This window comes from Rhyacophila brunnea, unplaced genomic scaffold, assembly GCF_057557595.1.
Source record: "Rhyacophila brunnea isolate RB1 unplaced genomic scaffold, BYU_Rbru_1.0 scaffold_24, whole genome shotgun sequence".
NCBI lineage: Eukaryota > Metazoa > Arthropoda > Insecta > Trichoptera > Rhyacophilidae > Rhyacophila > Rhyacophila brunnea.
In genome coordinates this window covers 14,699,304-14,717,734 of record NW_028232904.1, presented here as the reverse complement: position 1 = coordinate 14,717,734, position 18,431 = coordinate 14,699,304, and the positions used below count along the sequence as shown (strand labels likewise).

Below are 18,431 nucleotides of genomic sequence, written 5' to 3'. Positions count from 1 at the left end.
GAAATCTCAATTTTATCAAAACTTATCCTCTTTTACCTTTCATTCATGAACAGCCTGCGGTTGACAGCGTTTGAAAGGTAATAGGGAACAAGCGTCAAAATATGAAAACTCAATTTTATCAAAACTTATCCTCTTTTACCTTTCATTCATGGACAGCCTGCGGTTGACAGCGTTTGAAAGGTAATAGGGAACAAGCGTCGAAATATGAAAACTCAATTTCATCAATCGATCATGACGATAAGAATGCCAAAACTATATCCGTCTTCTTTTCAGTGACGAAGGGTGGACGTAGGTCGTGCATATCGAGTATACATAGTGCATACTAAATTTTGTCAGTCAAACATAACATAAGTTTTCATTGAACTCTAAATTGCAATGTTTACTAAGTTTAACTAAGATTTTAAAATTCAATTAAATCCTACTGATCTAAGCGATATAATACTAAAAAAATATTCGACTATTAGCTGCTGTCTTTCTAATGATTTTTTATTACCACCTTTAAAATGCACGTTAATTACATCGATCGGCCGCCTGGTCATTACGCGCCAGGTGCGTCTTCAGCGTCCAAAGTATTAATAGGATGTATTCTTAATTCAACGAAAATAAATAAATACGACTGTAAACGAGTGCACCATTTTCGTCGGGTCGCGCATAGCACACCTGAACTATAATGGTTTGGAGAAGGCAGGGCTTAATTGAATTTTAAAAACTAACAGCACCATCTGCCTGTATTCTTAGTTCAATGAAAACAAATAATTATGACTGACAAAAAGTATAGTGCGCACTATTTATGTTGCATCTCAACAGCCTACCTCCACTCCTCGCCACTGCCATTAGACACAGAGATCCATAATTAAAGCTATTAGTAAAAAAAACTTCATCATTTGATATTAAAATATATAAGTAATAATATACTTACAAATAAACTATCACACACATATAATTATGTGTAAACTTACCTACATATGAAACGTAATATCTGCTTCTTACTTCTCAGTACGGCTATTATAATTTTTAGTTAGACCCCTTTTTCTGATTCTATTTTTGTGACCGAATTGCATAAGCGACACTAATTCTTAAATTGAGTCATATTTTTAAAAAGTATGAACACCACCACTTAGACACAATCTTCAGAACCTTATAAAAGTGCAAATTTTAAAAATCGAACCATTGGGTGATTTAGAATGATTTTTTTTCCAAAATTCTTAACTTTTGAACATTTTGTATTTTGTCGGTTATTCCCGATAGCCTTTCACACGCCGTCGACGTATGAAAGGCTTAAAGGAATAAGCGACAGTTTTGATGAAATGGAGTTCTATGTAATGGATGTTTTTTTCATGTGTAAATAAAACTAGCTTAACGGTGCATAAAAAACATACAAACTATTAAATTTCCATATGTACCTATGTGATAGTTTAATACCTATTAAATGTGTTTTTAAATAAACAGTTCGGTTGTTTTTACAACGTTTTTCTTAGCTTGTATTCTTATTTGTCCGGTACAAATCTTGCAATCGATTTTTAACTAATTTCCCGACTAGCTAGACATTTCAAACTTTTATAATATATCAGAACACGATGCCAATGCATTCTTTTAATACTTTTAGCCCTTTAAGTAGAATTGAATTCATTTTCAGTTAATTCTGTTTTGTATGAAAAGTTATTTCGACACCATTATCGGTTGCTAGGGGTCTGGGGTCCTAGCAACTAAATTATTAACATATACGTGCCTTACTATTGAAATCATTATGACATATTGTCAAGTACTTACAATTTTTTTTAAATCGTTTAAGCTAGTCAAGTCAAGTTGATATGGTTCAACAGAATTTAAAAACATTGTATATAAAAAGTTCTTTTTTATTTTGTAATTATTTTTATATAGGTAATATTTTATCTTAACAAATCCAGTATTCTCAAAATATAAATTCATTTTAAATCAAAAATGATGCTTTAGGTAAGTAAGTAGGTACCTAGGTACATACCTAAATCATTTTGCTATTGTCAAAATATATTTTCCTTCCAAGCGGACCAACTCATCACGCTGATAGTGAAGAGGCGACGTTGGACCTAGCTCGGCCACTGCGGACGCCTGAAGAGAAGTTCAACCTGACTGACCTGTTTCTTACAAGCCACCATATTCCAACGGAAGGGCACCAAATAACATCTACAGACCTACAAAGTTATCTAAAGAATGGATGGGGGACCCGCCGTCGAAAACTACCCATCAAGACTCGCAGCTGGACACAATCTGACATTCGAATGACGTTTTCAAAATGGCGTCCATAGTGTAGTTCGTAGTTCAATTTTTGACCATTCTTTAGATAAGTTTGTAGGACAGTACGCTATGGCCCCCACATCCTTAACCGGGCCCCCAGGCTAGGATCTTTGGCGGGAGCCCCTTACCTATCACTAAGGACAAATACAGTGTGACGCTCCACATAGCGTTTTCCAAATGGTGTATACGGTAAAATTAATGTGTATATTTGGTGTTTTTTGCATATTTTAATACATCCATTTGAATCATAATCGCAGGCGACTTTTTTTTACTGTGGAAGCAATTTTGTGATTTGTGTGTTTATCTCACTTTTCTGATGGACTCGCCTCACCGGGCCCCTAGGCTAAGGCCCTGCCAGAGCCTCCCTTGTGGGGGCCATGCTGTACACGGTGTATACGGCGGAGCCACGGAATGCTGGAATGACGCAAGGAGACTGATGAGTGACAGGGATTCTTGGAAGCGCCGAGTGGTGTCCATAATATGTTTCAACTAAGTGGCGGACAAGACATTTATAACAAAATACATCGAATTTGAAAAAAAAAAAACTTCGCTATAACCTTTCTAGTAAAGCAACCAGCAGCCCGGTAAGTAGGTACTACTACCTATGAGAGAAAATATGGCGTTTTGTGGTAGTACCTAGGTATCTAGTGAAGAATATTAGCTTAGAAAAACTATTTTTTCTCCCATGAATAATATTTGGGAGATTTTCAAAAATTGCTTTATTTTTTAGTCTTTTCCAAATTATTTACTTGTATTAAAACAACAAAAAAATCAATAGTACATAATTCTTGTTAAAATTATTAATTTACAAGTCTGAAAGGCATTAAAGAATCGCTTGTACTCAAAACATGACATCGACATTAGGTACTTCTTTTACCAAAAGTCCAGAAATATAATATTATTATTTATTTACAACATTGAAGTAAATAATGCTATTTCGGTTAACCTATAATATTCATGTACAATACATAATAATTACAAGATAAAAAGAACTTTTTATATACTAAAAACGTTTTTAAATTTTCTGTTTAATAATCATATAAACTTGACTTGACTAGCTTGAAACGATCAAAAAAATTTGTACTTGATAGAAATGAGTCGTATAGTTCCTATATACGATAAGTGCACTTTTGGTCAAAATTAGGATAATGATGACATTTTTTTCTACCGCCAGCGCTCCACAATTTGGTTCAGTTGATTCGTTCCTAAAAACTATAAATTCATATGAAAAGAGAGTTTCAAAATCACGATGAATTCCTATCGGCGATAAATCCACGGTGCGGTTGGTTCCTAAGGCCGATAAATCCATGCGACCTTGTAGACAGCCAATTAGCATTTGCTAAAATCAACATGGCCGTTGTAGCAGTTCGCGTTATCAAAAGTGTCTCATGTTTTTAGTAGAAATACAACGAAATAATGTTTGATCTTAGCCAGAATGTTGCTAAAATGGAAGGAAATACATCAAGGAAACGATTCATCAATTAGGAATTATGGAAAAAGAACGTGGATCATCGGGAAAGGTATTTAAAATAAGACTATTTTGCATTAAATGTTGGCAAATACTGGGTGATTGAGAATTTCTCTCGAATTAAACAATTGTTTTTATTTTAGTTATTTCCGTACTTTTTTGTAATTGTTCTACCTGCACAAAATAAAATCTGTGTGAATGTAAACTTCCCTCGTTTCAAATAATGGTTTTTTAATAAGATTTTTTTATAACATTTTTTTCTGTTAAAAATTACTCGGAATACGTTTATTTAAAAAAAAAAATATTGTGATTACATTCTTGATAGTAAAAAAGTGTCAAAATTATACATAATAGGTACATTGTGTAAAAGTACATGTTGTTTTTTCATGGTATGCTTGATCCAGTGCAAGGGCCTAATGGGTTGGGCGAATGGCTAACAACCATTCCTCGAAAAAAAGGGTCTCTTAATATAACCTTCACTCTGTGGAGGTTCCTATGCTCTGCTTAAGAGCGAAGACGGTAATTACATTTGTGTATCTTTTTCTACTATCACTTACCTAAAAAATCTTTTTAAGCTACCTAACCATGTTATATTTTTTTGATTTTATTTTACTAATCATTTGTCTATTTGATAAAGAGAAGACAAAACTTATGTTCGATTCGTTCTAATGTATTAGGTTTTATGATAATAAATAAATTTAAAAAAAATACGATTTTTATTTTACTGACGAAAATTCCCAGATCACCAATGAATGAAATCATTCTAACAAATTATTTTTGTATTTATTGAAATAATAATTGTTTTTTATTTACCCTATACTTGTCAACCACTCATCGTTAGCGTTGAGAAACAAAGACCGATAAGTCACACCTACTGGGTTCCTAAATACGATAAATTTGACAGTTAGTTCCAAATGCCGATAAATCCATCACTGTTTTGTCAATTTCTCCTTTACTGCTATGAAAATGATTAATTTTATTGTGAATATTTGTATAAAAACAACACACCACCATAATATAAATTCAATCATAGGTTTTCATAAGAAGAAGTAGTTTTAAATGAAAATATTTAGTTTGCAAACATTTTATCAAAGTGGAATTATCGTATATAGGAACTATACGACTCAAATACTGAATAATGAAAATGTCATTTCATATTGATTTCCATAGTAACATACGTATTATTATTTAATAATTTAGTTGCTAGGACCAGCTAGCAACCAATAATGGTATAGAAATAACTTTTCATACAAAACAGAATTAACTAAAAATGAATTCAATTCTGCTTAAAGATGGCTAAAAGTATTAAAATAATGCATTGTCGTCGTGTTCTGATATATTCCAAAAGTTTCAAATGTCTAGCTAGTCGCGAAGTTAGTTTAAAATCGATTGCAAGATTTGTACTGGACAAACAACCACCGGACAAATAAGAATACGACCTAAGAAAAACGTTGTAAAAATACGTAATATAACCATCGGAATATAAGGGAAAAGAAGAAAATAGGTACCTAGGTAATTACATCATAATTACAATCACATCGTATATATAAAATTTACCTAGTTCATTATTAAAAATATTTAAAACCAATAAAGACATCTCATAAAATTCGTATTGAATCTAATTGGAATTTTACTATTTACAAACTATCGCCGCATTGTGTAAGATACGTACAAAATATAAATATTCCACGGTGAAATGTTGAACGAAGAACTCGTCATTTGATTAAAATAATGTTATAGGAACACATGTTCCACGTACAACGGCATACGAAGAAATGTCCTGCGGTGAACTGTATACGTACAAATTTCAAGACACCTCACAAAAGGGGGTCGCAATCAGTGCGCCATATGATGACGAGCCGACCACTCAATAATTCAAGTGAATTTATTTACCCTTTCACCGCATAGCATTTAATTATATTTAATAACCACATTTAAATAACATGCTAATTATATCTAATGGGCAACTAATGAGGGCACAATAGCTGTGCCGTCAGTAAAATACAAAAAATACTCTTCATTTTATTTCGTGGAACCGTGGGTTCGGATTTGGAGAACACTATTGTAGAACATCACAGCCCTTAACCTTAGAAATAGGTAGGGGGCCCATCAAACTTCCTGGCCTAGGGGCCCGCTTCAAAATGTGCAGGCCATAGAGAAACCACTGTTTTTCCATTATTTATTTTTTCTTCCCTCAGACCCACGATGAAAGACCATGAGTTTTGTTAATAAGTACAGAATTGCGATTACTACGGATAGTGGGTATGCGAGTGCACTTTTTTAGCAGTAACGAGAAGGTAAGAGAGCAAACCAAACAGCCTCTTATCATACTGAGAGTAATAACGTTGAACCAGGCTCGAATTTCAATCTAAATTGCCTGTTCTTCAAGCCAACTGGATTGCAGCGTTCTGGAAGACGGCTAAATACTATCCATAGAGTTTATATGGCGGGTATCTAACATAGGTAACCTAAGAAGACATATAAGATTGGCGAGAAGAAGGGATTCTTGTAGGCACTGTGTGGTGTTCATACACTCCAACTAAGGAGCGGACATGGTCAAAGAAAAAAGAAAAACAATGCATATCAATATTATATAAAATTTATTGTAGCAATTATTAATGCTTAATTTATAATATAAAACAGTATTTATACTTATGAGATGGATACATAAATGGAAAATATTTGATTGGAAGTAATTAATATAAGGATTATAATAATCGTATATAGGTAGGTAGGTAATTGAATTGAAATTATTATTTAAACATGACATAGACAGTAATTAAAGAAAACAAGAGAAACATAACTTAAACCAAAGGTTACCATAATAATTATAATACTTTCGTGTTCACACTAATGGTTAAAATATTGTCATGGATAATGTTACCCTAAGACACTTGGTTACAGTCTATGGGTGACAGATAGCCATGTCATGACTTTAACTCGAGAATCCATGTACTTAGTAATTTATAACTGTCATTTCAGTTGTACCGCAGACCCCCCATTATTCAGCCTAATGGCGGGGAGAGACGGCACGAATAAACAAAAAACACAGATAATCCGAACTATGCTTAAAATACTACATATTATTATATATTTCTAAAGCAGACAATTATTTTAACATGTTTAATTATCATTATTTATCAAGAAAATCTGTGATTTTGGTTTGTTTGCAGGAATCTTTCTAATATCAGTTCGAATTTAATTACGAAGAGATAATATATCGTTATATTCGAATTCCCATTGGTCGATGTATTCCAATAAAGTGTCAACAGCTGACACCAGATGGGTTGCCGCAACACATGATTGTGATACATTTTTTACTTATAGGACCCGTAAACATGAAAGTGAGTGTTTTTTTTTAAATTAAATTCATGCATGGATAAACCACACACGCATTATCGGAGGTTTACTGTACTAAGGATCCCATTAGACCAATGACATTATTAATGGCACTCAATACAGTGGCTAGCAAGTAAATTCGCGCATAGCGACATTCGCACATGTATAGGTAGACGTCACGCAATATCCATTATGCGATATCACGTATCGGGAATTTATAGCAATATGACCTTTATTGGAATGGTGTTAGAACAGTGTTTCTAGTGTCAATGTTCATTTGAGCCAACCTGTTTGAACCGAACCATTCGGCGGACCCAACAAAAACATCGGGAATTTATAGCAATATGACCTTTATTGGAATGGTGTTAGAAGAGTGCTTCTAGTGTCAATGTTCATTTGAGCGAACCCTTTCGAACCGAACCATTCGGCTGACCCAACAAAAAGCATGGGGAATTTATAGCAATATGACCTTTATTGGAATGGTGTTAGAACAGTGTTTCTAGTGTCAATGTTCATTTGAGCGAACCCGTTCGAACCGAACCATTCGGCGGACCCAACAAAAACATCGGGAATTTATAGCAATATGACCTTTATTGGAATGGTGTTAGAAGAGTGCTTCTAGTGTCAATGTTCATTTGAGCGAACCCTTTCAAACCGAACCATTCGGCTGATCCAACAAAAAGCATCAGGAATTTATAGCAATATCACCTTTATTGTAAGTGCGTTAGAACAGATTATGCCATTCGGCAGACCTGACAAAAAAGTGAGTGTCATTTTTTTCCCCAGATGCTTCGTCCATATTAATGTCATTGCATTGGACACATTTATTTTAATACTAATTTAAACATTCGACAAAGTAAATTCATTTGATAGTTTTTACACAGTTATGTAATCGATTTTTTTAATCATATCGGAAAGGGCTGGTGAGTTAAACAATGTATAGAAAATTTCAACAGAAACATTAGCGAACTAGTCAAAAATGTGTGACGCAAATTTGTAACAATCACCTTGATCGCAGTGTAGAGTATAATTATGCTTCATAACTTTGCACACCGGCGCTAGGATAAAAATGATGTAATATATTCTAAAAATATTTTTTTTTACATATATTATTTATTACTAGATCTATTAATACAATTTAATATCATTTGATCTAATTTTATGCGAGGTAATCAAGCAGAGGCGTATTACTGTAGTAAAAAGTGCAAAGTTATAAAACGTATACTCTACATGGGTAGTTCATTTTTCAACTTCATACAGGACGTATTGCATGAATATAGAATAGGATAACAGTGTTGTAAAGACACTAACGTCAATTTGTTGTCAAATGTTATTTTTATTTTTTTGACACTACAATAGGCTACAATCACAGTGGTGTAGTTAATCATAGAATTAGTGAGACAATCACAAACACGAGGTTTGGGGAAAGAAAATCACATTGTGACCTCACCAGGAGTTAAATCCAGAAAGGCCAGCGCCAGTGTTACCAACCGTACTATAATTATAGTATTTGTACAATTTTGGTCCGCGTACTATGTACGATATAAAACAGGTATAGTACGCCCAAAATACTATAATTTGGAATATCAGAAAAAAATGTGTAAAAAGACGCTTTTATTGACATAATGGTGCATGTATATATTGATTTAGAATAGTGGTCCTCAGAAAGTTTTCTGGTGGTCCGCGATTTTTTGGCGTCCAAATGCTTATGCTAAATTTTTAATAAAAACCTGTGCAACTGTAAATATTTGAGCATTGTGTTTTTGTCCTTAAATATATTAATGGTTTTACGTGACGAAATTAACTGCTATCATACGTTATTATATTTATATAATAATATGTTTTCCTTATACGTTAGCGGTGCGTAAAACGTTTCTAATAATTTCAGTAATCCGCAGCTGTCAAAAGGTTTAGAAACACTGATTTCGACCATTTTAAGGGACAAATAAACATTTTAAACATAGTATGGAAGTTTAAGTCAGAAATTTGAATACCTGAATTGAAAACTATTTCAGTCAAACAAATAATTTAGATGGACTAAAATACCTTGTTCAGCAAGAAAAGAAAAAATACCTACGCCAGAAGTGAAAAGGAATCTGACAAAATTACTGAAAAATATGTGTTTACAATAGACCTACAATGCGTTTTGGTATATCCAAAATCTAATGTGTCCAGCGCATATTTTAAAACAAAACTTGCCATTCATAATTTTACTCTCTGCAACCAAAAACGATTGATGGTCTTTGCAATGTTTTGATTGAAGTCGAAAGTGGGCTTACTGCAAATAAGCTTTCCAGTGTAATGTGTCAATAATTTACTCTTCCTCTTCTGCCTCTTTCTACGACGACGACGACGACGACTATAAAACCACTATTCTGTATAGTGATGGAGCAGGGAAAAAAAACCAGGAAAAAATTTAGTACTCACCAATGCTTCATTAAATTAATATTGCAATGCCACGTAATATCACCAATGTACATTAAAAAAGGAGAAGGACCACACTCAAATTAAGGTTGAACGATTCGCTCTGTAATTGAAATGAGGTTGAGAAATAAAAAAAACGTGTTCATGCTGATTATATAACTGCGTTTAAAGAAGCCAGGAAAAACCTAAGCCATACCATGTCACAATCTCCACCTATAGTAATAGGGAACGACTCTACCTACGCTATGGCCGGTCCCAAGCCCGGATAAAGGAGGAGGGTTCGTCGTAGGGTTAATCACCCAACATGGTAAAAAAAACCCTGATTACGGACACCAAAACAACTGCCTTGGACCCCGGACTCCCCATAAACCAACGACCCAAGCAAAGAATTAAGGACAAACGATTATATTATATAGAATGTGGGACATGGAACGTACGCACTATGTTGCAGCCGGGCAAGATGGAGGAGGTTGCAATAGGCATGAGTATAAAATGAGCGTGACTGCATTGCAGGAAATAAGATGGGAGGGCGCAGGTTTCATAAACAAGAGAAACTACACTTTGTATTACAGTGGATCTGCAGGTACGCAGGGTCGCTATGGAACTGGGTTCTTAATCAGCTCTGATATACGCAGGGCAGTAACTAGGATTTGAGCCAATTAGTGAGAGATTATGTAAACTTAAACTGAAAGGTACACTTTTCAATATTACGTTCATCAACGTTTATGCCCCAACTGATGATGCGACCGAGGAAATTAAGGATAGATTCTATGAAGATCTGCAGAGAGCCTGCGTAAAAGTCTCCCCACATGATACTCTAATTATCTTGGGAGACTTCAATGCAAAAATTGGAAAAGAGGAAGCATTTAAAGAAGTAGCTAGGCAGCACAGTTTGTATGAAACGACAAGCGATAATGGTGAACGTCTATGCTTTTTAGCGGCTGCAAATAATTTCATAATTAGTAATAGGTACATGGTTTAAACATAAAAATATCCACAAAGGAACCTGGAAAATACCTGGAAGTAATACATGCAACCAAATAGATCACATTCTTATATCAAAAAGAAGAGCGACAACAGTGGAGGATGTGATCGTCTGCAGAGGAGCCAATTGCGATTCTGATCACTTCCTGATGAGAGCAAAATTAAAACAAAAAATCTCCTTAATACTGAAAAAATAAGGCCAGAGAAGAACTAAACGGAGAGCTGAAAAATTGAGGGATGAAGAAATTTCGGATAAATACCAGGAATCTATAGAAACAAACTTTAAAATGACTTTAATAACCGATGATGTGAATGTGGACTGGGAAAATACAAAAAACTGTATTATCACGAGTGCCACAGAAATTCTGGGGGAAAACAAAGCAAAAATAGATGCAGGATGGTTTGATGATGATTGCAGGCAAGCACTGTTTGAAAAAAATGAAGCAAAGAAGAAATGCCTACAAAGGGAAACGCGCCAAAATTACGAAACTTATAAAGAAAAGAGAAAAACTGCAACAAAGCTCTGTCGAGAGAAAAAGCGATTGATGCTCAAGAGAATACTTCAAGACATGGAATGTCAAAGAAGAAACAATGATCCCAGAAAATTTTACAAGATTCTTCGAAATCTAACGAAATCCTATCAACCCAGATTAAACTCCTGTAAGGATAGTGAAGGACAAATGCTGATCGAAAAGAAGGACATTATGGAAAGATGGAAAGATGAAAAGGTTATTTCACAACACTTTTAAATCAGGCTTATAGTAATGGTCATGAGGAAACGGAAGAAGTATTGTACCACACTGCTGAGGAATTTATTAATGAGCCTACTCTGCCTGAAGTAAGAAGAGCATTAAGAACGCTGAAAAACAATAAAGCACCTGGAACCGACAGGATAACAGCCGAGCTGATAAAGAGTGGTGGCCCTACACTGGAAGCAAATATCCACAAGATAATTCTCAATATTTAGGAAAAAGAAATTCTACCTGAGGAATGGAAGATGGGTATAATCGTGCCTATTCTGAAAAAGGGAGACAAAACAATGTGCGATAACTACAGAGGGATCACAATTCTAAACACAGCTTATAAAGTTTTCTCATCTGTACTGTATAGCAGGTTAATGATCTATGGTGAGGAAATCCTGGGAGAATACCAATGCGGCTTCCGACCAAATAGATCCACCATAGATCACATCTATCTCGTGAGGCAAACTATGGAGAAAGCGCACGAATACAACCTGACACTCCACCACCTGTTTATTGATTTTAAACAAGCTTTCGCCAGTGTGAATAAGGATAAGATGCTGCAAAGCCTAAAAATACTGGGAATTCCCTTAAAACTAGTAAGGCTAATAAAGACCACACTGACGGATACTAATTACAAGCATCTGCTTGTAAACAGAGGATGATCGACCATGGTGGCACTATGAAAATAAAAGCAAAAAACGTTGGGATGGAAATAAACCAGTCAAAAACTAAGTATATGGTCAGCACACGCGATCAGGTACCGCTGCAGAATATAGTCATAGGACAGCATGCATATGAAGGGGTGGACAAGTTCATGTATCTCGGATCCAGCCTAAATACCCAAAATAAGACAGCAGAGGAGATAAAAGTCCGCCTTATCTCCGGGAATAAATGATGGCATGCCTGCAAGCGACTGGTGGGGTCGAAAATTCTAGGCCGAAGAAGTAAACTTCTAATTTATAAAACGATTATAAGGCCAGTGGTCACTTATGGCTGTGAGAGTTGGTGCTTGACTCAAAACGAGGAGAACAAATTAGCTGTCTTCGAGCGCAAAATACTCCGCAAATCTTTGGACCCACGTTGGAAAATGGGAACTACAGAATTAAAATGAACCACGAGTTGGAAGAGCTGATTGAACAGCAAACAATCATAAGACACTGTAAGTCCCAAAGACTACGATGGGTGGGATATGTGGAGAGAATGCCTGAAGTTAGAGCGCCAAGGATCATGACGAAGTGGCTACCCCAACGAAAGAGACCCAGAGGCCGTCCAAGCAGGAGATGGGCTGACGCCGTAGAAATGGACTGGCTTCATATAGGAAGATCCGGTAACTGGAGAAGTGTGGCGAGAGAGCGGAGTGAGTGGAGAGCGGTTGTGGAGGAGGCCAAATCCCACCCCGGGATGTAGCACCGTGGAAGAAGAAGAAGATACCATGTCACATATTTATGCCATCATTTTAATAAAAAAAATATTGGTGTTAGATTTTACAAATCCATAGGTACGACCAGGAGGAAAACTAATGACTTATATTCGAGCACCGCAATATAATGGATCTAATAAATGGAAATATTAATTTCAAACTGCGTTTTAGTGAAGAATATCAAGAGCTCCCTGTACTAATAAATTAAAGTACTATTATGCAACCAAAATTCTTTGCAGCCTTCCTCAACTATATCATGAAAGGCATGAAATAAAATAAAATAACTAAGAATACCTTCAGTTCTTGAAAACAAGTATGGTGGCTGATTATTACTAATTTTATAATAATCTGTCATTTGAAGCTAACTCGAAAATTAAAATGAATTAAATATTATTTTGTTCATTTATGTGATGCTTATTACCCCTATGTATGCGATTTTATTGAATTTTCCAACATAATGTAGACAAGCAATAGATACTGTAAAACTTGGTGCTGTTTATTTTAATTCAAACATTGTAACTTCCAGTTCAAATCTCAAAAAAACAAAAGCAAACCATGTAACTCCTCTATATTCTATCTTAATAAATATTTTGTAAAAATTACCAGATTTACTCATTTATAACATTAAAATACTAAAAGTGTTCAAATTTCCTAAACCAGTTCGTTTTATTTTAAAACAGTTTTTTCTTCCTTCTGTGAAGTTGGTTAATACGGAGTTACAAGTTCCGCGCATTTAGTTGACGAAATGTCATTCCAATATTATCTTTTGAAGAAAATATCGTTGCATAAAAATACATTGCATTTTTCAAAAATATGCATACCAACCTAATTATTGTATTATAACTTATTTATTTTTTATTACGGATCATAAGTTAAAAACAGTAGGTAAGTATAATTATTATTTACTGCATTTTTGCTTATGAAACTAACATTGATCCATTCAAAATCATAAATAAAAAGACAAATTTTAAGTATAATAATGTTTTTTTTTAAATTTTGACACTTTTGTGAATACAAAATATTTATTTTTAAGTAATCTATTATAAACCGAAATATTTAGAGAGCATAATTACACCGTTTTGGCTATTTTGCGAGATTCTTTTGAGTGGATCTTCCAAACGGATGCGGTTGTTTTTGTTCGGGATATTTTGACGGGGTACTTAGTAAAAATGGAAAAATGGGAATTTTTCGCGTAATTTAATCGTATCGCAAAATCAAATTTATAGCCTAATATAAGAGATAAAAAATTAAAAAAATCATGTTAAAAGTTTAAAAAAATATATGTAATCGTATGCACCTAACAACATAATTTTAAGGTAAATTTAATGGTTCAAGTATCAAGTCACTAAATTTAAAAGAATAATATCTCTCAAGATATAATCTCGAAATCAATAAAAGTACGTGCACAAACGTAAGCCAATAATAGACACATTGATGACCTAATAAAAGGTTAAAAAAGTTTGTTGGGTTGTTCTACTTAACGTTCATCAAATATTTCATATCGAATAACTCACGCACTATATGAGAAAAAAATAAAAAAAGTATGCAGAATTGCGCATTAGCTATGCGAGAAGAGATTTCACTAAAAAAAATATTTTTTAACCTACGCAGTCAGGTTTTGCATACAAACTTAAAAATTAAATAGCGCGCTGAATACAGGTGAAAAGGCAAAAAAAAATCGTGCACTAACGTTCACTACCAACGCACTGGTGCTTAAAATTTAAATTTTGAAAATTATCTAAGTTTAGTAACACAAGTATCCAGCATTTAGCTGGGTCACCAAATTGAAATGCGAATAACCCCCTTAATGTGCGTGCACAAACGAAAAAAACGCGTGCACAAACGAATGCACTCAAAAAAAGTTGAAATTTCAACATTGGGTGACCCAACGTTTAGCTGGAACACTCAATTTGAAATTGGAATTTTTCGGTTATTATAGGTGCACAAACAACGAAAAAAAATCGTGCACAAACAAACGCACCCAAAAAAAATGGGTGATCCAGGTAAATGGACCTTTTGATATTTTACCTCCGAGTTGCCAGACTTCGTCCGTCGATCGCAATGCAAATTCGATTTGACTTTAAAAGCCTCCCCAAACCAAAGCGAATATTCGCAGCGAATTCGCAACGCCCTCGCTATCGCTGTCGCTACCGCTTGGATTTGATGCGAATTTCGCGTTTGGCCCCACACCAAAGCGTCAGCGACGCAGCCATAGACTAAATAATTTTATTTACGCGCCAGATTTAAAATTGTAAATATTATTAATATTTTACGCCAATTATTCTATAATTTTTATGAATTAAATATAAAAAATACACATACACTATAGCGCTTTCAGAATTGCTACAACTTTTACCCATTTTGCGTAAAGTGTATTTTAATTATCTGAAACAAGGTGGCAGCATTGGATGCAGCCATAGACTAAATACATATACGAATGTCAAAGTGACAGTTGTGTGTTGACAAAATGTACACGTCTTCTGAATGCTTATTACACGCTGAAGATATAATGAGATGGCGTGCGACAAATTACATCGACATTTAATATAACCTTACTTTATGACAGGGCAAGATTGCCATGGCTCATAGGTAAGATAGATTTACTCAGTTTCATAACTGCACATATTATAAATAAGCATTTACCATGAAGGGTTAACAGGAATTGAAGGTAATATGCTATTGAAAGAACATGTCTCCGTTATTTGAATTGTAGGTTTTGACTATTTTGCGTTTCTACGCAGAGGGAGCGTACCAAAAACGGGTAGGCCAAGTCTTCTGCGCAATGAGCCAGGCATCAGTAAGCAGATGCATAGGAAACGTGTCCGATGCTATAATAGCAGTGCTTAGTAATACTTACATACAGTCGCCATACAGCGCTGACAGTCTTTAGTGTTGTGTTGATACCCTCTGATCAATTTATACAATATTACAATGTACATGTCATGTAACTAGAGTAACTGCGCATAGACACAACAAGTAAATTACCTACTCAATAAGAATTTAACGGGAATATTATTTTGTGTCGGTAAAAATATTTTTTAATTTCAGACTTCAAGAAAGGGCAGGTTTCCCGAAAATCATTGGGTGCATTAACTGCACCCATGTGCGAATATACCCGTCATACTTGGAGACTTTCAAAAATGAGCGCAGAAAATTTTCTGTAAATGTGAAATTCGTAATAAAATCTATGTTGTTTCTGATACATTCATATTCATTACGTATAATATCATAACATGACATTTATTTTTATGCAGGTATCTGACATGGACATTCTGGCAGTGAGTGCCAGATTTCCTTTGAGTGTTTATGACCAATTCATATTTAGTGGATTGTTGGTAAAAACTGAAATGAAACATCTACAGAACGACAAGAATTGGGAATTTTGTTTTATTAGGGAAGTATGTTAAACTTTACTTTACTATGGCAGTACCAGTAACAAATATTTTTGTTTGGTTTATATTCATCCGTATTTTGTATAGGTACTTCAAAGGAATCAAAATTTTGCATAGGTATTAATATGATATTTAATGAAACAGTTTTTTAATTATTTAAATCCTGATTTCTAATATTTTTACAACTTTCAGTCGAAAACATATTCAAATTAACAGACTGTGTATATTGAAATCATTCTAGTGCCACCATAGGCCAGCCAGACTCACTACACGGCTGCCCGCTGTTTGACCAGGGATGTGATTGAGTGTTTTTGGATAATGGACCACACCAGATCGCATAGCTACAGCAACAAGTGCAAGACCAACCGTGGCTATACATACAGTATACATGTATATATTAAATATAATTTATGTATATTTATTTATGGCTTATACACCGAAACAAAATATGTCACTTAACTGTACTTGAATATTTTTGCAGGATCATTCAATAAAAAATACTTGGTTTAGGTTAAGAAAGTTTTAATAATCATTTTTGCACAGAATACAAGAAAAATATTTATATAATTATTAGAATTACAATGAGCTTTAAAAGTAACACGATATTGTAATAAAATGGACAAATATGAAAAAAAATAACAATAAATTGTATATAGATAGGTAGACAGGGTTCAGATGATTCTGGCAGTGCAGGCGACTCATTTAGGTGTCAGTATTGTTACTTTCAAATGACAATAACACCGTTCCAATGTGATTCGGTCGTGCCAGAAGACTCTGTCCTTCCTCTATTTAGTAACCGGGCGTTTTACAACTTTAAATGAAAATTAAGTGGGTATATAGATAGTATATGTTTTCTAGTATATTATTTAATTAGGTAACTTTTTATTTCTTTATTACTTGAAATGGTGTTTATATGGTAGATGGATTATAATGGTTTTGAAATATGGTTATTTTTGTTAATTCTACTTTAACTGAGTCATTTACCTTGACAGCTGTTTCGGCACATAAACTTATTTTCGGAACATTCAACAATAATTTGTGATTATAAAAGAGCTACAGGTCACGTAGCAAATTAAATACGCTTAGTTAAATAATAAATACGTACCAAATATTTTACAAAATACACCACATACATCCATCGAATATGGTATATAAAATACAGATTCAAGTATCAAATAATTCTTGGATAAATAATGTTTATGTAAGTATATGTTTTTTTAAATACTTACATGATACTGTGTTGTATAACATTTAAATTTATATTTTTGATTTTGATTTACATACTTAAATGTACCTACATAAATTTGTAATGTACAGTAGGTACTTAATTACATTTTTAACATTAGGAAATTACCATTATTCGATTCTATCCACCCGCCATGTCTATAATCACCCCAACGCTGGATAGAAAGAGACATCACACAAAATTGGCTGTTTGATAATAAATGGTAGTTGAAAAATATTTTAGAGTATGATTATGTCCATAGAAACAGGTTTTAAGTCATTCATATTTGTCCGAATAATGTGTAGCAGAAAAATAGAAATTTTAAAAAGGGTCTATTCAGTATTCACCCCATTCTACGGCAAACATTTTTCTTAATAAAAATAGGTACATCAATAGAGGAATCATAAAATGGACCTTGGCCCTCGCCCACGCCTTATTCATCCTTGTATATTATATTATCACACTTAATGTTTTGGAAAATTCATTAACATTGTGCACAAATGCCACTTTTGTTGATTGACACTTCACTTAGTTGATCTCTTTGTTCACGTGAAGTACAATAAAAGTATGTAGCAGCGAAGAACTAGAGACCGAAAATAGTAGAAGGAGCTAGAAGAGGCTTTCATCTAGCAGTGGAATGACCCCGACTGATGTTTATGATGAAATATTATTTTATTCCTGTTAATGCCGGGGGTTTCATTTTTAATTTCTTCTGGTGCTTTGTACCTACGTTGAAAGGTTGAAGATCTTTGCTAAAATTAAATTCATCACAAAGCATTAGTATATCTCCAACATCATTCAGGTAGGTATTCATGATGATAATATAATATTATGTACTTAGAGGAGGTACCTGACCTTTATATTTACATGCACATAAAATTATTAATCTTATTGCCTAATGCAGACCAAGATATACCTACCTACATAATATTACATGAACAGAAGTTTAAGAACATCTCAATTAAGTTTAAAATGTTTGTAGGTATACAAATTAATGTGAAACAGAAAACATTGGTTATGTTAGGTAGGTACATGGAACATGTAGATATTATCTTGGTTCGCGGTCGGCACTGGGCAAAACCAGTTTATTAGCTCAATATACCTATACATAATGAAGGAAATATATACCTAGTAGGTATATAGGTACATAATATCGTTTTTG

General features: G+C 34.0%; 1 protein-coding gene across 3 annotated transcripts; it reads left to right on the top strand.

Annotated features, from left to right (window-relative positions):
- Positions 1 to 15,103: 15,103 nt before the first annotated feature.
- Positions 15,104 to 16,520, top strand: LOC147069098 (uncharacterized). 3 transcript variants are annotated; one of them, XM_085951377.1, is made up of 4 exons: positions 15,104 to 15,241; positions 15,701 to 15,812; positions 15,907 to 16,050; positions 16,286 to 16,520. In XM_085951377.1, the coding sequence occupies exons 1-4, from the start codon at positions 15,231 to 15,233 to the stop codon at positions 16,331 to 16,333; spliced, it is 315 nt and encodes a 104-aa protein (XP_085807503.1). In that variant the 5' UTR covers positions 15,104 to 15,230; the 3' UTR covers positions 16,334 to 16,520. The 3 variants fall into 3 exon arrangements, 1 of the variants encoding a protein (XP_085807503.1); XR_015071255.1 differs by lacking the exon at positions 15,701 to 15,812 and having other exon boundaries at positions 15,907 to 16,520; XR_015071256.1 differs by lacking the exon at positions 15,104 to 15,241 and having other exon boundaries at positions 15,259 to 16,161.
- The last annotated feature ends 1,911 nt before the right edge of the window (positions 16,521 to 18,431 follow it).